The 21,033-nt window shown below is 33.8% G+C and overlaps 1 protein-coding gene across 11 annotated transcripts in view; it reads right to left on the reverse strand.

The window, feature by feature from the left end:
• Positions 1-736: 736 nt before the first annotated feature.
• Positions 737-21,033, reverse strand: part of syd (JNK-interacting protein syd) — a 107,573-nt gene continuing 87,276 nt past the window's right edge. For 6 of the 11 annotated variants that reach the window (XM_075308487.1, XM_075308492.1, XM_075308490.1 and 3 more), the window contains 7 exons: positions 18,374-18,431; positions 18,113-18,291; positions 17,827-18,052; positions 16,088-17,743; positions 15,788-16,005; positions 11,007-11,201; positions 737-1,793 (listed from right to left, as the gene is read on the reverse strand). In XM_075308487.1, coding sequence (XP_075164602.1) covers positions 1,690-1,793; positions 11,007-11,201; positions 15,788-16,005; positions 16,088-17,743; positions 17,827-18,052; positions 18,113-18,291; positions 18,374-18,431 — 2,636 coding nt within the window. In that variant the 3' untranslated portion in view covers positions 737-1,689. Of the gene's footprint in view, positions 1,794-7,457; positions 7,686-10,744; positions 10,816-11,006; positions 11,202-15,787; positions 16,006-16,087; positions 17,744-17,826; positions 18,053-18,112; positions 18,292-18,373; positions 18,432-21,033 lie in introns of those variants that run through there. The other 5 variants (XM_075308496.1, XM_075308495.1, XR_012722359.1 and 2 more) reach the window with 4 other exon arrangements.

The raw sequence follows: 21,033 nt of genomic DNA on the forward strand, positions 1-21,033 counted from the left end.
TGCTAGGTTAAGTTTGACAAGCTATATAGATCCATTTTCTTATATAGGCCCCATATAAATCGATCTGCCGATTTGACTTCATGAGAGCCTAGAACGGGTAGAGTTAGTCGGATTTGGTCTAAAATTGTTACGAAGGCCTCCAATCGTGTACCAAATGAGGTTGACATTGATCCATTTTAGTTCTGTTATAGAGTCACCAAAAACGAAATTTACATACGATTTTTCTCAAATTTGGTATGTTCAAATTAACAACGTATTTTTAGCATGTCTGCTATTTTGTACTTTGGAATAATATTTTAAATGAACACGTTAAGCCAAAGGGTAGCGAGGACGATTTTTGCTGTGGGCATAAAGTAATGGAATATCAATAAATTGTGGATGCAATTGTTAGGATGTCATGGGTCAATCTCAGTTTGGACGGAACACCTAGATGTTTTCCCGAGGTGGTTTATCTACCGTGTACCGTAATGGTGGTGAGTCTTCAACGTTTCACACATAGAATCGGTAGACCACGTGGTATCATATAATGCATATTATAGTGTAGGTGTGCTTGTAGAAAACGAAAACCACCTCCCTCACCTAATCTTCATATTCGTGTTCACTTTTATATATTAAATTGCAGATATTTTATACAATTTCACGAATTTCGCAAACAATCACGAAAATATTGAAACAACACAAAATTAATGGAAATTCCATTTAAATTGTAATAAATCTATTTAAAATTAAAAAACAATTATTATTTTTTTCTTAACTTTTTTTTTTGTTTAATTTTAAATAAAATCTTACAAACAAATTTAACAAATTATTTTAAAACAATAAAATGTCTTCATTTTCTTTATCAAAGAGTACATAACTAAAGCAAATTATATATACAAAATTATAACGCTTAAAATAAATTAAAAACTAAAAAAAAACATAAAAAACTTGTTAAATTTATATAACCAAATTTTGTTTGAAAGAAATTTACAAATCAAGGCTTCTAGTGATGTCTTAGATTATGAGAAAAAGTATTAGAAAAGCTTGTGTATGTATGGTAGATGTTTGGTGAAGAATTGGAAATATGAAAAATATTTTTAGATACTTTTATTAACGGCTTCATTATTAATCTATCACTATTTTATGATAGATAATGTGGTTGCTCATATTAGATTATATTGTTTTTATGTTGTTGTCGTCGTTTTTTGGAGGTTACAATATCACTTGTCTCTACATAATATGCAATTATATAAATATTTGTTTTTTTTTTTTGTTTTTCTTTATACGCTGTTATATTTTCGTAATACGTTTACTTTATATATAAAGCTTGAATTTCATATAATTAAAAGCCTATGTAAATTATAGCCAAATACTCAATGCCTTTCATTGTAAATAAAAAAAAACTAATAAGGATCTAAATATCTTTCTTAAAAAAAAAAAAAAAAAAAAAAAAAAAACACAATCTCATTAAAAGCTTATACTTGTTTGATTGGTACCTACTTAAAATCATTATTTTTTTTGGTTATGGTGTTATGGTATCTATTGTTGGGGGTTTTTCTATTGTACCCATATAATTTTGCTATATACGGTCTTTTTTGTATACAAAATATAAAAACTAAAAAAAATAAAATTATAACTATATATTGTTAGTGCATGGGGGGAGGGAGGTTCAATTCAAAAAAATTGTTTATATATTTTTTTACAGTAATTTTAACGTTGACTAACATGCCAAACAATCAAATAACTTTTGTCACCACGATTTTCGATTGTCTGATTCTGCTCCAGATTAATGCTTTTTTCCATATCATTGTCATCTGAAAAAACGAAAAGAAGAAAAAAAGAGTGAATGTGAAAAAATGTTGCTTTGCAGAAGTGTATCAATTTGAAGACAAAAACAAGGTGGCGTGTTATTAAACAAAAAAGCTTCTACTTTTGTTATAAACGTTTGTGTAAATGCAATTATTATTTGAGAATATGTATATATACATAACAAATGCATATAAGGCAATTGCGTGTTAGAATTTCGTTATAATTATTTTTTTTAAATTCAATGTACAATGATTGTGATAATGCAAATTAATTGTAAAGCTATGACGATATCTAAAATTGGTCCCACATTTTAAATAAGTAAGATTTAGATTAGGTCGACTGTAAGATATCCAAAGTATTATACAAAAAAAAAAATGTACTTGGATCCAAAGATTTTGACCTTCCTTAAGGATTTTGGTATTGATTCCGAGCCAAAGATGCGGCTTCTTTAAAATAAAGACATTTTTTACGGACCTCCCTGGCTTTAAATCTAGGATCAATAAAATTAAAATTGGATACAGATCTCATTCATCGAATTTTTATTCTCTGTTGGCGATATATTAATAAAGGTATCCATGTACAAATAAATTCAAAATCCAAATTATGCCAAGTACTTCAAAGTAAAAACTATTTTCTTAATGCTAAAAAAAAACTTTAAACCAAAATGCAAATCCTTAAAATAAGCCTTAGCCTGTGTTTGAAGCATTTTTATCTTAAATTTAAAAATTCAATATGTCAGTTGAGTTGAAGACGACTTCTTTATATGAAAATTTTTTTTCTTTATTTTAAGGAACATTTGCCTTACTTCAAAGATCTACAACTTCAACAGAGGGACGCAAAATTTCAAGATTTGTGTCCTAAATTAAATGAAAAAAATTTTTGAAGCAAGGATTATAAACTTTCTTTTAATTAAAATTATTTTAAAGAATTTTTTAATTTTTTTATTATTTTAAAGAATTTTGTCTTAGCACTGCGTAAATTTTGAGTACTAAAATTTAAGTTGCATAATCCTCCATATTAGGTCAATATTTTTTTCAGTGTATGGGAATCAAAAAATTTGGGGGAAGCAATATGGAATATGGATTTGCATATTCCTTATTTGGGTGCAATCGATTGTTGTTAGTGCTTGTTTCACCCAGAGAATGTTGGCCTCCCGAGAACATTGGAGTAAAGCAACCACTCAAATTGTTTGTCTATGGAATCACGCTAACTTTCGAATGACACAAGCTATCCACTTGGTGCAGTACAGTGAAACCTCTCCAAAGTGGACACCGACGGTCGCCTAAATATTGTCCACCTTTGGGAAATGTCCAGTTATGCGAGGTTAATTTTAATGTGTTTATAAAGCAAATGTCCCCAGATATTTGTTAGGTTAGGTGGCAGCACAATATATAAGGCTCACTTAGACTATTCAGTCCATTGTAATACCACAGTTGTGAACTTCTGTCTTATTACTGAGTGCTGCCCGATTCGATGTTAGCTCAATGACAAGGGACCTCCTTTTTATAGCCGAGTCCGAACGCCGTTTCACATTGCTGTGCGCCCATAATCTGCCCGAAAATTCCAAGAAAACCTAGAAACTTTCTTTCAAGTGTGGACAAGGAGAAGCTTCCCTCCCCGTCCAAATACACAAAAATTAGACACATCATATTGATTTCATAACCTTCCCCTACGGACTTTATAAATTTCAAGTAAACTTGAGAATTTCACTTTTTTTCAATTTTTGAGGAGGTCCCCCTCCACGACCAAATGTCTAAAAATGATGAAGCGCATGTTGCACATGACATCCTAGAAAATGTCAAGCAAATTATAAGCCCAATTTTAAAAAGGAGGGCAATATCACAAAATCAGATATCCTTTGTAAATTTTAAGTAAATTGGAAAAGTTTAATTGTTTCACTGTATGTACTTAAGGAGAAACGGATGTCTCCCTGTGCCCTTTTATTTTTCCCCGACCAAATATTAAAAAAATCAGGTACCATAACCTCAGCCAGGTTCTCCGTATGTATGTCGGAGAATTTTTGTTTTTTCACTGTATTTTCGGGCAAAGGGGACCAATTATAAAAAAAAAAAAACAAATATATACGGCCGTAAGTTCGGCCAGGCCGAATCTTATGTACCCTCCACCATGGATACCGGTGGCAAGGTATCCAGAATTGAAATATGGGGGTCGCTTATATGGGGGCTATATACAATTATGAACTTGATATGGACCAATTTTTGTGTGGCTGGGGATCGATTTATCTGAGGGCCATATAACAGGTTGGCTGATAAGTCCCCGGTCTGACACATAGATGGCGTCGCTAGTATTAAATGCATAATATTTTTATATAGTACCAACCTTCAAATGATTCGTGTCAAAAGTTGACGTCTGTTAGTCAATTAGTTTGTGAGATAGAGCGTCTTTTGTGAAGCAACTTTTGTTATTGTGAAAAAAATGGAAAAAAAGGAATTTCGTGTTTTGATAAAATATTGTTTTCTGAAGGGAAAAAATACGGTGGAAGCAAAAACTTGGCTTGATAATGAGTTTCCGGACTCTGTCCCAGGGAAATCAACAATAATTGATTGGTATGCAAAATTCAAGCGCGGTGAAATGAGCACGGAGGACGGTGAACGCAGTAGACGCCCGAAAGAGGTGGTTACCGACGAAAACATCAAGAAAATCCACAAAAAGATTTTGAATGACCATAAAATGAAGTTGATCGAGATAGCAGAGGCTTTAAAGATATCAAAGAAACGTGTTGGTCATATCATTCATCAATATTTGGATAAGCGGAAGCTCTGTGCAAAATGGGTGCCGCGCGAGCTCACATTTGACCAACAACAACAACGTGTTGATGATACACCCGAGTTTTTCCGTCGATTTGTGACAATGGATGAAACATGGCTCCATCACTACACTCCTGAGTCCAATCGACAGTCGGCAGAGTGGGCAGCGACCGGTGAACCGTCTCCGAAGCGTGGAAAGGCTCAAAAGTCCGCTGGCAAAGTAATGGCTTCTGTTTTTTGGGATGCGCATGGAATAATTTTTATCGATTATCTTGAGAAGGGAAAAACCATCAACAGTGACTATTATATGGCGTTATTGGAGCGTTTGAAGGTCGAAATCACGGCAAAACGGCCCCATATGAAGAAGAAAAAAGTGTTGTTCCACCAAGACAACGCACCGTGCCACAAGTCATTGAGAACGATGGCAAAAATTCATGAATTGGGCTTCGAATTGCTTCCCCACCCACCGTATTCTCCAGATCTGGCCCTCAGCGACTTTTTCTTATTCTCAGACTCAAAAGGATGCTCGCAGTGAAAACATTTGGCTGCAATGAAGAGGTGATCGACGAAACTGAGGCCTATTTTGAGGCAAAACCGAAGGAGTACTACCAAAATGGTATCAAAAAATTGGAAGGTCGTTATAATCGTTGTATCGCTCTTGAAGGGAACTATGTTGAATTATAAAAACGTATTTTGACAAAAAAAAAAATGTGTTTTTCTTTGTTAGACCGCGAACTTATCAGCCAACCTGTTATAACTATAGACCGATATGGACCTAGTTAGGCATGGTTGTTAACGACCATATACTAGCACAATGTACCAAAATTTCAACTCACTCGGATGAAATTTGCTCCAAAACCAAATCTCGGGATCGGTTTATATGGGGCTATGTATGATTATGGACTGATTAAATATCATATACTACCACCACGTACCAAATTTCAAGCAGATAGGATGAATTTTGCTTCTCCAAAAAGCATCGGAGGTCAAATCTGGGGATCGGTTTATATGGGGGCTATATAATTATGTACCGATGTGGACCAATTTTTGCATGGTTGTTAGAGACCATATACTAACATCATGTACCAAATTTCAAACAAATCAGATGAATTTTGCTCTTCCAAGGGGCTCCGGAGGTCAAATCTGGGGATCGGTTTATATGGAGCCTATATATAATTATTGACCGATTTCGACCAATTTTTGCATGGGAGTTTGAGGCCATATATTAACACCACGTACCAAATTTCAACTGAATCAGATGAATTTTGGTCTTCCAAGAGGCTCCGGAGGTCAAATCTGGTGATCGGTTTATATGGGGGCTATATATAATTATTGACCGATGTGGAGCAATTTTTGCATGGTTGTTGGAGACCATATACTAACACCATGTACCAAATTTCAGCCGGATCGGATGAAATTTGCTTCTCTTAGCGGCCTCGCAAGCCAAATCGGGGGATCGGTTTATATGGGGGCTATATGTAATTATGGACCGATATGGATCAATTTTTGCATGGTTGTTAGAGACCATATACTAACACCATGTACCAAATTTCAGCCGGATCGGATGAAATTTGCTTCTCTTAGAGGCCTCGCAAGCCAAATTTGGGGTCCGTTTATATGGGGCCTATACGTAAAAGTGGACCGATATGGCCCATTTGCAATACCATCCGACCTACATCAATAACAACTACTTGTGCCAAGTTTGAAGTCGATAGCTTGTTTTGTTCGGAAGTTAGCGTGATTTCAACAGACGGACGGACGGACGGAAATGCTCAGATATACTGAGAATTTCACCACGACCCAGAATATATATACTTTATGGGGTCTTAGAGCAATATTTCGATGTGTTACAAACGGAATAACAAAGTTAATATACCCCCCATCTTATGGTGGCGGGTATAAAAATAAAGTAGGCGTTCTTTGTCTATACGCCCCCTTAAACCTTCAATGAAAATTTCAAGAAAATCGGATAATTTTGCTCGAATTTGCAAAAGTCAGGCAAGAGGGAGGTCCCCCTCCCCGTCCAAATATTAAAAAATTATGTACCCCATATTAATTTCATACCCTCACGGCATGTTCTCTGTAAATCTCAAGTTTAAAAAAAGTCGGACAAAGGGGAGGCCCCCTCCGGAACCAAATAGCGAAAAATAATATAGCGGATATTTGTCTAGACATTACCCCTAAAATTTCTAGACATCACCCCTAAATTTCCAAGGGATAATTTCATCCAAATCGGAGAACTTTGGCCCGATTTGGAAAAAGTCGGGCGAGGAAGAGGTATCCCTCCCTCACCAGAAATAAAAAAAATGTGGTACCCTATTTCCACTACATGATCACCCTCTACGTTCTCCGAAATATTTAAGTAAACCTGTTCAGCCGTTTCCGAGCTTACCCGGATCATACAAACTAACATACTTTGAATTTTATATATACCTATATAAGATAAAATTATTGAAATTTGTTAAAATTTCGGGGATTTTTTTTTGTAACGTATAAAATAAATTAAGTTAATTTTTTGATTCTTTGTTTTTCCATTAAAATCAAAAGCCACATTAAAAAAAAAAACATTGGAATTAATTAACAAAATGTTATTCCGTAACCAGCAATAGTATTCATTATGTGTGGTTTTGTGAATCTCTGTAAATTCTGATTACTCTCCATTTAAGTTTTCCCAGAAAATATATCAATAAGTGGTGAAATCAAATAAATAAAGCGTATAAGTTGATATTTTATAAAAAAGAAAACAAAATAAAAAAAGAGTGCAAACGTATAACAAAGGAATTTGCGAACGAGAAAAAAAAACAATATGTGATCAGGAGTGCATTAAAATATCACCAATTGCAAAAATTTTGATAACTTTCTTAATAAATAAAATGTGTAAATAAAAAATAAAAATATAACCTTGGAAACATTTTCGAAATCACAGCTATAATCGCTCCAAATTGATTTGTTTGAATACTGAGAAGGAATAAGGAGTAAACACAAGTCAAAAAAAAAAATACATAAACGCTAATATGGCGCATTAAATACACACACACACGTATATACTCGTAAGACACAGTGGTTTCGGTAGATATTCTCAAAATTCAAAGGAATAATTTCAGCTGGCAGAACTATAAATTAAACGTACTGAACATTTTGACATAAAAATACACAAACGAATTATATTAGTATCATATAATAATAAAAAAACAACAATAATAGACGCATTTTTTGTTTTAGTCCACTAAGGCATATAAAGATTATAATCAAAATTAATATATGTAGCTCTTATACGGATATATTTTTAGACCAGTGTGTAATACACACACACACAAAATGCATTTAATTGAACACGTCTGATTCTACTAACACAGAAAAAAATCACAACAAAATAATATTACCAATTAACAAGTTGATTGAAGTTGAAAACTTTTTTCAATTAATAACTTAATTGTTACAATTAACTTTTTAATCAAGATAGAAATATTAAGTTAATTAAGTCAATGATTGAAAATTTAAACATTTTTTATCAACAAATTAATTGATACAAATAACTTTTTAATCAAACTCGGAAAACTACGAGGGCGGTTCGGAAACTTCTTAGTCTATCAATGAAAGAGAATAGTTTTTCCAAAATATTTTTATTTTTCAATATAATCTCCTGAAACTTCAATACACTCAGTCCAACGCTTTTCTAGCAATTCTATCCCTTGATTAAAATAGTTTTCCCCAAGGTCTTCAAAATAGTGGTTTACAACTGTAATTGCATCTTCATTTGAGGTAAAACGCTTGCCAGCAAGGATTTTTTTTTTTAGATTTGGGAACAAGTAAAAGTCACTGGGAGCTAAATCAGGAGAATAAGGTGGGTGGTTAAGAAACTCGTACTTTAATTCGTTGATTATCTTGATGAAAAATTATTTTTTTGTGTAGTAAGCCAGAACGTTTTTCTCGAATTTGTACATATAATTGATCCAAAAGATTGCAATAGAACTTGAATTTATTGTTTTACCCTTTTGCAGATAGTCAATCAATAAAAAACCTTTGAAGTCCCAAAAAACTGTTGCCATAACCTTACCAGCCGATTGAATTGTTTTTGCCTTCTTTGGAGCACCACTTCCTCCATTGTTTGGATTGTTCTTTTGTTTCTGGATGGATCCATGTCTCATCAACAGTTATGAAACGACTCTTTTATTTCGCTTAAAACTATCCAAACAAGCTTGAGAAATGTTCATTCTTATGCGTTTTTGATCGACTGCTAACAAATGCGGCACCCATCTTGCAGAAAGCTTTTTCATCTGTAGTTCTTCATGCAAAATTAAATGGACTCGATCATGTGAGATGCCCATGATATTAGCAATTTCACGCACTTTTATTCGTCGATCACTTAATACCATATCATGCATTTTGGCTACAATTGCTGTTGTTGTTGCTGTTTTTGGACGTCCACTACGTAGTTCATCTTCAATGCTTGTACGACCACGTTTAAATTCAGCTACCCAATTTTTTACTATTGCATATGAAGAAGCACTTTCACCTAACACATTCACCATATCATTATGAATTTCTTGTCCCGATAAACCTTTTTATGTAAATATTTAATGACAGCACGCATTTCTAATTTTTCAATTGTAAAAAAATTGCGGATGCGTCTTTTTTGAACACCTGTTTCTATATGAATGAGTTGCCAGATTGAAACAAAATTTAACATGTGTTCATAACAGAGATGGAAGTTTCTAAAACACTTAACTTTTTTCTGTTTATACCGCGCTTTTTGTGCTAGCCTAAGAAGTTTCCGAACCGCCCTCGTAAGTCACACAGAAAAAATATCACCAAAATATTTCCAATTAAAAAGTTGATTGAAGTTGAAAATTTTTTCAATTAATAAATTAATTGAAATAATTATCTTTTTAATCAATATAAAAACATTAAGTTAATTAAATCAATGATTGAACATTTAAAAATTTTAATTAACAAATTAATTGATACAATTAACTTTTTAATCGAACTCGGAATACTAAGTCACACAGAAAAAATATCACCAAAATATTTCCAATTAAAAAGTTGATTTTTTTCAATTATTAAATTAATTGAAACAATTTTGTTTTTAATCAAGATAGAAACATTAAGTTAATTAAGTCAATGATTGAACATTTTAAAATTTTTAATTTACAAATTAATTGATACAATTAACTTTTTAATCAAAAGGTGGGTATTAAGTTCGAGTTTAGCCCCTAAAAACATGATTTTTTCACGATTACTTTTCTTTAATAATCCATTTTAAGGAATACAAACTTTGTGAAAATTTGCTTTGGGCTTTTCCCCATCAAGTTATAATAAAATTTGCAACATATATGTATAATTTCATGCATTTTTCTTACTGATTTAGTTTTCACTTTAGCGATTTTAGCGGCTAAACTCGAAGTTAATACCCACCTAAACTCGGAAGACTAAGTCAGTTTAAAAAATTATTGAAATTATTTAACTTTTTATAAAAAATTAATTAATATTGTCAATTTTTAATCAAACTAAGAACACAAAGTTAGTTGAGAAAATGAGTGAACATTTTCTAGGTTTTTTATTTAACAATTAATTGTTCCAATTAACAATTAACAATTAATCGATTTCGAATGCAAAACCCTAATTGGGTTTGTTTAACTGATTTAATTAAAAAGTTTAACTACATAATTAATTGAATCAATTGAAAAACTAAGTTTTCCAATCGACATCAATTAAATTTTTGATTCAATCAATTAAAAAATTGCAATCAAACTCTATTAAAATTTTAATTGAATCAATTAAAAAATTAATTGAATTTTGAAATCAAAATCATGAATTTTTTAATCAAATATTTTCTTATGTCCAATTAAAACTGTGATTGATACTATCATTTTTGTGATTGAAAACATTTCAATTAAAAAATTAATTGGATCAATTAATTTCGTGATTGAGTCAGAATTTATTTTTTGTGTGCATAATCATATGGATTTCATTGTTTTAGCACTATCTATATTTTTCACAATTGTAGCAGGGTTGTTAGTATTTGTTATTTACTTTTTGGCGAATTACTAAAAAACTTTTTTGTTTTTAATTGGTTGTTTTATCCTTCCAACAAAAATTAGTATGAAATTCTATTTCATGCCTTTTTCAGACTAAAACAAAAAACCACGGCAAATAAAAATCAACAAAAATCATAAAAGAAAACTATCTTACGAGTCGACTTTCCAAACTATTAAATGCGCAGCATTATCACTAGCATCAGTTACAGATCTTTCTTGTCCTGTGTATATAAGAACAACAAAAAAATAGGATAAAATAATAAAACAAAACTATACCAATCTGTTTTTATATTCTCGAATTATAATTGAAAAATAGCTACTATAGAAAGTCATGTATAAAAATACTAATAAGCAATACATATATAGAATATGAAAAATATCATCTTTTGTGATATATGTGAAGTTTACTTACTTATACGAAAATCAATATATCCTTCACCGCCACACATTACCAGCATATCGGGCCGTTTGTTGGTGAATTGCAATTGAGCACTATTGTTTTGACGCAGTGGTACAGAAACAAAGAATTTAACGGCATCCCGATGTCCATGGAAAGACAATTGAGCGTTTGCCATACAACACGTTGGTAGTTGAGTACTGCGATCACCTGGAATCATAGAGAGAAAATATAAGCTAATAATTATATTTATTTTATTACATTTTTTTTTGACAATACAAGGTCTATTTACTATTTAATAAGTTAAAGGACTTATTCTGATGTTGTGACGTAAGTAATTGTGATTGCGATATCGGTTTGACCGAAAGGCACTCCTTCAAACATTGCTCGCGTAGAAAATGAACCTATTCTCTATAGTCATATGCATGTCTAATATTGTATGAACAAAGTTGCAATGCGATTTATCCATCTTTGAAAAATCGTACTCACTCAAAGAAATTTGATAAAAAGGGAAAAGCAGTCACTGCACCCAGAGAAGGAATATGATCAACCCCAAACATGTTTCAAGAGCAAAAATATGTTTGTCGCCACCATAATATTTTATCGAAAATTATGTAACTGCTTTCGGCAACCATGTACAGTTGTGTGAAAAATTATAAGGACAGTCGCATTCACCGTCTTTTGTGTTTACGAATTCATATAAAATTAAAATTAATTACTAAACAAGTATATACGGCCGTAAGTTCGGCCAGGCCGAATCTTAAGTACCCTCCACCATGGATTGCGTAGAAACTTCTACGAAAGACTGTCATCCACAATCAAAATACTTGGGTTGTGGTATCTTAAAACTTCTTAATATCGTTTTCTAAATTGTTAGTTAGTCCATACGTGGTATATATTAGACAAAAAGGGTATGTATAGGTAAGTCTACAAATAATTACGAATCGATATGGACTTTTGTACGGTACGTAGAGAGCCAGAATTGAAACATGGGGTCGCTTATATGTGCTTGATATGAACTTGATATGGACCAATTTTTGTGTGATTGGGGATCGATATCTGAGGGCTATATATAACTATGGACCGATATGGACCTAGTTAGGTATGGTTGTTAACGACCATATACTAGCACAATGTACCACATTTCAACTGACTCGGATGAAATTTGCTCCTCCAAGAGGCTCCAAAACCAACTCTCGGGATCGGTTTATATGTGGGCTATATATGATTATGGACTGATATGGACCACTTTTGGCATGGTTGTTAAATATCATATACTACCACCACGTACCAAATTTCACCCAGATCGGATGAATTTTGCTTCTCCAAAAGGCACCGGAGGTCAAATCTGTGGATCGGTTTATATGGGGGCTATATATAATGATGGACCGATTTCGACCAATTTTTGCATGGATGTTTGAGGCCATATATGAACACCATGTACCAAATTTCAGCCGGATCGGATGAAATTTGCTTCTCTTAGAGGCTCCGCAAGCCAAATCGGGGGATCGGTCTATATGGGGGCTATATATAATTATTGACCGATGTGGACCAATTTATGCATAGTTATTAGAGACCATATACCAACACCATGTACCAAATTTCAGCCGGATCGGAGGAAATTTGCTTCTCTTAGAGGCTCCGCAAGCCAAATCGGGGGATCGGTTTATATGGGGGCTATATATAATTATGGGCCGATGTGGACCAATTTTTGCACAGTTGTTAGAGACCATATACTAACATCACGTACCAAATTTCAACCGAATCGGATGAATTTTGCTCTTCCAAGGGGCTCCGGAGTTCAAATCTGGGGATCGGTTTATATGGGGCTATATATAATTATGGACCGATTTGGACCAATTTTTGCATGGCCATTAGAGACCATATACTTACACCATGTACCAAATTTCAGCCGGATCGGATGAAATTTGCTTCTCTTAGAGGCTCCGAAAGCAAAATCGGGGGATCGGTTTATATGGGGGCTATATATAATTATGGACCGATGCGGACCAATTTTTGCATGGATGTTAGAGACCATATACTAACACCATGTATCAAATTTCAGCCGGATCGGACGAAACTTTCTTCTCTTAGAGGCTCCGCAAGCCAAATCTGGGGATCGGTTTATATGGGGGCTATATATAATTATGGACCGGTGTGGACCAATTTTTGCATAGTTGTTAGAGACCATATACTAACACCATGTACCAAATTTCAGCCGGATGTTAGAGACCATATACCAACACCATGTACCAAATTTCAGCCGGATCGGCAGCAAGCCAAATTTGGGGTCCGTTTATATGGGGGCTATACGTAAAAGTGGACCGATATGGCCCATTTGCAATACCATCCGACCTACATCAATAACAACTACTTGTGCCAAGTTTCAAGTCAATAGCTTGTTTCGTTCGAAAGTTAGCGTGATTTCAACAGACGGACGGAGGGACGGACATGCTCAGATCGACTCAGAATTTCACCACGACCCAGAATATATATACTTTATGGGGTCTTAGAGCAATATTTCGATGTGTTACAAACGGAATGACAAAGTTAATATACCCCCATCCTATGGTGGAGGGTATAACAAGTTGCACTTCTGTAAACTTTTTGTGAAATAGGGGTAGAAATCAGCGCTACGACCGCGCTATCCAAAATAGTATTAAAATATTAATTAAAAGCGGGCATTCGTCCAGAAACATTACAAAAATGCTCGGTACATCTAAAAAATAGCGAAAATAACAATAAGTAGATTCCCAAGGGTCAAACCCGTGGCAGAAAACCTAAAATTGCACCTACTATAAAGAGACGTTTATGCATCAATTATTCGAAAAACACACATTGGAGATGGATTTAGAGTCCGAAATACAAGAAAAGGTCCATTATTATCCAAAAATAATGTTCCACAAAGATTAAAGTTAGCTAAAAATCAAATCAATTGACCTAAGCAAAAATGACGTAATATTTTGTGGTCCGTTGAGACACAAGTAAACTTGTTTTCTTCTGATAGAGGTGTCCACCATGTAAGAAGACCTAACATATATATCAAGAATTCAATCCCAAATATAATTTAAAGACGGGCCAAAACGGTGATGACAGCATCATGATATGAAGGTCATTCTCGAATTATAGTGTGGACCCACTACTTGAAGACCCATTGAAGTGACATATTTTCTTCGGCATAAGGCAACATTGATTTGTGCAAGCTAATTTCATTATATTATGAATATAATGAATAATGACCCAAAGCACACGGCAAGGTACACAAAGAAGTGGTTTCAGGACAATAAAATAAATAAATAAATAAATAAAATCAATGTATTAGGATGGGCTGTACAGTCCCCAGAATTGAACCCAATAGAAAATTACGAAGAGCTATGGAAACTAATGCAGGTTTCGTGGAACGAAATACTGCTACATTTTTGCCAAAGTTTGGTCGATTCAATAATGTTCTAGATAACAAAAGATCCGTAACTAAGTACTAATGTAACACTGAGGTTCTATGGAACAATATTCAGTATAAATACCTATTTAGTTTAAATGTATTAAAGTTAGTAATACGTCTAAAATTTAATGAAGTGTCCTTATTTTTTCACACGTAAATCACAAAAATATCGAAATACTCGTACAATAGTAACAACAATTTTGTTACTAATATTATTTCTATCTTTTAAGAATCGTTTAAAAAAGAAAGATTTATCGATTTTTTGTTCGCTTGTTAATATTATCTAAATGTTCGTAGGCACTGTCGCTATTAGTTTTCACATAACTGTATATGTTTTCCGATAAAAATGTTCCATGTTCACCGTTCAAAAATAACATTTTGCTCTTAAAACATCTTTGGGGTCATCATATTCCTGTGTGTGTGTGTGTTTGCTAAAATAGACATAGACTGCAGTTTTTTTAGACTTTTTTATGAGTGAATTTTTTAAGGATTGTAATCAAAATCAGACGAAATTTTGGCCTTTCCATTTTTTCAAAATTTAAAAATATCTCTTTTTGAAATTTTGTATAAGTAGATTTTTGACCTTTCTATTTTTTAATCTTTTTCAAAGGCTATTTTCTTGTCATATATTTGGCATGTTTTCAAAATAATTCGGCTTGAGATAGTTAGCTGATCTCAACGACACAAATCAGGCCAATATTAGAATAATTTTAACACAATATTATATTTTCGATATTCGAAAACCGCGATTCTGGAACTTTTTCGAAAATTTCAAATTTCTCGAAAACTTTAAGAGCTAGACACACTCAGCACAACTTTGAAATATCCAAAATGACGATTTTTGCAAAAATCGTCGAATCGTCATTCTCGCTTTTTGGCCCTTAAAAATTGTCAAAATGACGAGAAATCATTTCTGGCAACACTGTTTATGAGAAATAAGTAGAAACATTTTTCAGCGGCGGCTGACACTAAAGCAAGCCGATTTTCGACTAATCAACCATGAATTGAGATTACTCATACATAGGCAAACACAGTGAAATGTCTGCTAATGTGTGGACTTAATATAAATTTCAAAGTCAAAGAAGATATCAGAAGAATTGGAGTGATTTGTAACTTTGAGGCAACAGACTCCGTGAAATTATGGCTTCACATCAGACTTCAACTACTTGGTTTGAGTGTAACTTTGGAATTCTGTAATTTCCAATTAAACAAAAAAATACAATGTTTTAACCGAGACATCACTTGTACATTTTGATAATACTTAAATCTAGCGGCTTCTCTATCTATAACTATATCTATTCGTGGAAAATATAAAAGCCCACAATGGGAATAAGCTCTACTCCATCAGACTTACTTATTTTACCTTGACCCTCTGACAGGGGTACTGATATTATAACTCCATTACTAGTGCCTATCCAAAGGCGATTACATGAGACCATTAAAGCTGTTATCCGTACAAATGAGAATCCTAATTTACCGGTGCCAAGCATTTTCGATACATAAGGTTCAATATCGACATCTTGTTTGTGTTCGAATGTGTAGGTGTTGTACAAACGTAACGTTGAGTCCAATCTGTAAAAAAAATAATACGATAAAATTTTTTCATGGTTTACTTGTGGGCCACGAATAAATTCCTTAGAGTTTTGTTTTTTACCTTATAGAAACCCAAACACCAGCACCTGTTGCTGCCATTTGTCGCACTTGGCTCTCTTTGCGAGGATGGGCATCCAGCGAATGGATCACATTCAATGATATCGGATCGACAATAAAGATTTTATTGCGGTGAGCGGCCCATATGCGTTCGCCAGCCACACAGAGGCAACGTATCGAATGATTTCGGTCACCTAGCGTAACTAGGTGAAAACTATTCAGATCCCATTGGCCGTCTGTTTGGCGACGGAACACGGCTAATTGTGCATTTGCAAGGGCCACCACGACCCGTGATTCAACATGAACTATCGCTAGGACGGCATCCGGTAAATGAACCTTGTGCAAGCACTCATTCCAACGACCAACGGCACTGTGGACATACAACCAACCATCTTGAGCACCCATCCACATGGTAGGACCGACGGAACTCATAATGTCCTCCTGACGATCCTTTGTTCCCAATATGGGATTGTTTGGTTTTGAGAAAGGTAATTGCTGGCTCAAAGAGTTATTGTTATTGCTTGTTGCCGATGAGCCATTTGATGATGCCGTAGAATTCGTGCCTCTTGTTGAGTCCACTTGAAGACGTTGCGGAGCACCAGGTAGAGGTTGACGTATTTTGATTTCATTAACATTGCCCAATGGTTCAATGGGCATTGAACCATTTTGTTCATTTGATTTTTCGGTGGCTTCTTTAGCTTTCTCCTCAACCGGTGTTTCGGCATTAACCTCCAATGATGAGTCGATATCTTTGGTATTACTGTTTTTATCTGATTTCGGCTTAACACGTACAAATTCGACTTTACCAAGACCCTCGGTGCCTTCACCTGGTCTTTCCAACATTTCACCAGCCTTTATAACTTCCGAATTTTCCAACAAGGCATAATCCTTCTCCATGGCACCTGGTACAGAGGCAATACACAATAAATGGGAGGCACAAACGGGGAATACATCGAGTACTGTTGCCGATTCATTTGCATCGACCACTGTGACCGTACTGGCCGCATGTGTACTTGTACAAATCCAAACGTAGGGTGTTAGCTGTGTTTCAGGCTCAAGATGTTCAAGGCTGGCTCGTGTTATTTGTCTATCCAGGGCTTCGGCAGAATGTTCTGCTGAGGGACTAGTAATTTCAGCAATTTTAGCTGTAGATCGTGGGGCAAATGGCGAATGTGATGGAATAATCGATTGTCCATTCTTCAAGAAGCCCCCATTAAGATTAACGCCAGCCGCACAAAATACTTTCATGTGAGGTGAAGCTTCCGCCAAGGGATTGCAGTAGACGGGAACTGGTACACCACCTGAATGCCTAGTTTGTTGTTCTTTTTCTGTTTTATTAACGGGTAAACTCCAACCATAGGCATGCAAACGACCATCTTCCTTTTGGACATGAGCTCTCAGCTGTCTATATTGCTCATGACGTCTAGCTCTTGCCCTTTCCGAAGTTCCTTCTTCGGCATAATCTTTGTTGGCAAGAGCATTCGCCAAGCCAGCACTGGCGGGGTGAGGAGGTGGGCCTCCATCACGACCACCGGTTATGGCAAGGCGACTTTCGCTATTTCTACTGGGTGATCCATGGGAGTGTGATGGGCTTGAGTAACGAAAAATAGGACCCCCTCCTTGCCCATCACTGACACGTTCTTGAGGGCGATTGGAGGGGCTGAAATGAAACAGAAAAACGAATGTTAATTCAAATCAAATCACTACAAAGATTTAGGTTGCTAATTTAGTCGTTTAACTTACGTAAAAAGGCTACTAAAATATTTCCAAATACTCTGTTTGGATTTTTTATCTAAATTATCTACGGTTCTTGATGCTCTAAGAATTTCCGTTAAACGCACAGCTTCTTGTAATTCCATTAAACGTTCTTTGTATTGATTACGTTCCATAAGTACCATGGCCATTTCTACACGTGTAAAGCGTTTGCGTTGAGCCAATGGCACATCATTCTCCTCTTGATCATTGTCACCTAAAAGTTGAAGTTTAGCATTAGGATTTTTTTGCTACGATAGGAAATGTAGAGACATACTTTGTTGTTTAACTTGCTCTTTGGTTTTCTTCAATTCATCCTCCAATTCTTGGACTTTGGTGCGCAATTTACTACGTGATTGTTGTATGGCATTGAGCTCTTCGCGTAATATTTCAATTTCTCCAGTCAGCTCGTCTACGCGTGCTATCAAATCATCCTTGACAATGTTAAGAGCATTCCTATTAAGAGAAGTAAATTTAGAAAAAAAGGTAAGTTTGTATGAAAGATTCCACTAAAACAAAAATCCTCATAGCTACATACTTAGTGGCCAATAGTTCATTGTTCTCCATGATAAGATTTTCCACCTCTTTGCCCATTCCTACAATTAGAGTATGAAAAATGTTTTAATGAATCCAAATTTGTCAAAAAAAAATCTCGTATTATGAAAACAAATTTATTAAAATTTTGTTTCTACTTCAATGCAACTACGTAAATGAAAAAAAATGTATATAAAAATCTACAGAGTTTAGAATACAGCGAATAAATATATATGTATGTATTACTACATTACTGTCAAATAAGAAATAAATATTTAGAGCTCAACGAGCCTCCATAGCTACAAGAAAGTTATAAAATCCATATTAAGAAAGAATTAGCAATGAATGATAAAATTAAAACAAATAAAGAAAGTGAAAAGTTGGATGAAGAAGAATTCATTATACCCTACACCACTTCCCATCTACCAATATATACACATTTAATATTGAAAATATTTCATCTCATTTTGAATGTTATTATACCATTCGCCATAGGATGGGAGTATGCTAATATTGTGATTCCGCTAAAAGGACATCGAAATATTTACTCTTGTTCGTAGTGAAATTCTGAGTCAAGACCGTATTTCAAATTGACAATATACAGCCATGCAAAAATTGGTCCATATCGGTTCATAATTAAATATACCCCGAAATAAACCGATCCCCAGATTTGACTTCTGGAAACTACTGGGGGAGCATAGTTCATAAAAACCGATTCCCAGATCTGACTTTTTGAGCCTCTTGAAGGATCAAACTTCATCTGACCCGGTTAAAATTTGGAACAGATCCCAAGATAATAATCACACAAAAATTGGTCCATAATTATATAGCTTCCATATAATACGATCTCCAGATTTGACTTCTGAAGCCACAAAATTTAATCTGATCCGATTGAAATTTGGTGTATGATGTCAGTATATTCTCGCTAACTACAATACGAAAATTGGGTCCATATCGCTTCATAATTATATATGGAGTGCTGTATATAAACTCCGAAAGTGGCTTATATAGGTATTGAATTTTTTAATATGTCTTTTTTATCCAACATAGACATCGGCAACTATTTCCAACCCGAGATCCGAATTAGATCAAAGAAATTTTATTATGTTTTGTATTAAAAAAAAAAAGAAATTAAATGCGCAACATTTTAAATTTTGTCTGTGACGTTTGGCGAGTCTACTAAAAATAAGATTAACAAATTGTTGATATCTGAGAAGATGATGCACAGTGGTGTTCAAATAAGACCAAATTAAATCATCTCTTACCCCGCCAGATCTACACTAAAGACTACGGTAACTTCCATTAGCCAGCAAAGAAACATATGTCTAGTCTGGCTTGTGGATTGGTAAGTGGCGTTTTCTTTTCAATAGCTTCGTAATCAATCAATTCCTCAATCTTTCAAGTCCAATAAGCTCGTATTAAATTTTAATAATAATATGCAAAGTAATTAATTTGGACTGGAATAACCAGCCTGCATTGTTATCAGGTTACCATAAATAATTTTTCCAATTAAATTTTTAATTGAATTTTCAAAAATATTCAATTAAAAATTTAATTGATTCTACAAAAATTTTAATGAAACAAAAATCAATCACAAAAGTTAATAGTATCAATAATTTTTTCAATTGGATCAATTAATTTTTAATTGACTTTGGCGATTGATACTATCAAACAACTTAGCGTGGAATATGCATATGGAAGAGTTGAAGAAAAAAGTGTCACCTGCTATTGGCATGCTGCATAAATTTCGTAATGTTTTTAATGTAAAGACAAAACTTTTACTATATAATTCTTTGATTCAAAGCCATTTAAATTACTTGGCAATAATATATGCTCACAAAAATAACTTTCATTTGAGAGCATTGCAAAGAACCCAGAATAAGGCACTCAAAATTGTTTTCAATTTACCGATATTATACCCTACTTCGGAGTTATACAGCAATATTGCTAAAACAATTTTACCAGTGTATGGCATATACAAATTTCAATTATTGACATATATGTTCAAGGCTACTAATAATATCGGACTGGGATCAATACAATTTCTCATAAATCAAACTGCATTCAATACAAGAAATAATACAAATTTAAAAGTAAAACGATGTCGTCTAGAAGTGGCTAAACAGGGAATCGAGCATAGTGGATGTGTAGCATTTAACCGAATTCCCGATAATTTGAAGAATATATCAAGAATTTCTACATTTAAAAGAGAAATAAAATCATTTTTATTACGTGATATGGAAATGCTTCTGATGTAAATAGTTTTCATGTAAATTAAACTAAATTATTTTTAATTTTCAACGTAAAACAATTTTTAATCGTAAATTAATTTGTTATATAACAAGTGAATATTCATAACACGTCTATAGGTACTGATAAGGTTAGCTCCTATAAAGCCATTAGGGCGCTGGGGCAACATAGAATTTATGAATTGTAACAAATTGAAGTAAATAAAAAATATATAAAAAAAAAAAAAAAAAATTCTGTGATTGAAGCCATTATATATATTTTTTGTGTATGTGTACTTTTTTATATAATACTTTTAGTTGTTTTTTTTTTAATTATGTCTATTGTAAATTTTTTTTTTTTTTTATTTCCATATGTACAGTAGTAAATTAAATTAAAAATGAGAATCAGCAAAGTTTTTTAGGGCGTGTGTGGAGA

This window comes from Haematobia irritans, chromosome 4 (assembly GCF_050003625.1).
Source record: "Haematobia irritans isolate KBUSLIRL chromosome 4, ASM5000362v1, whole genome shotgun sequence".
NCBI classification, from domain to species: domain Eukaryota; kingdom Metazoa; phylum Arthropoda; class Insecta; order Diptera; family Muscidae; genus Haematobia; species Haematobia irritans.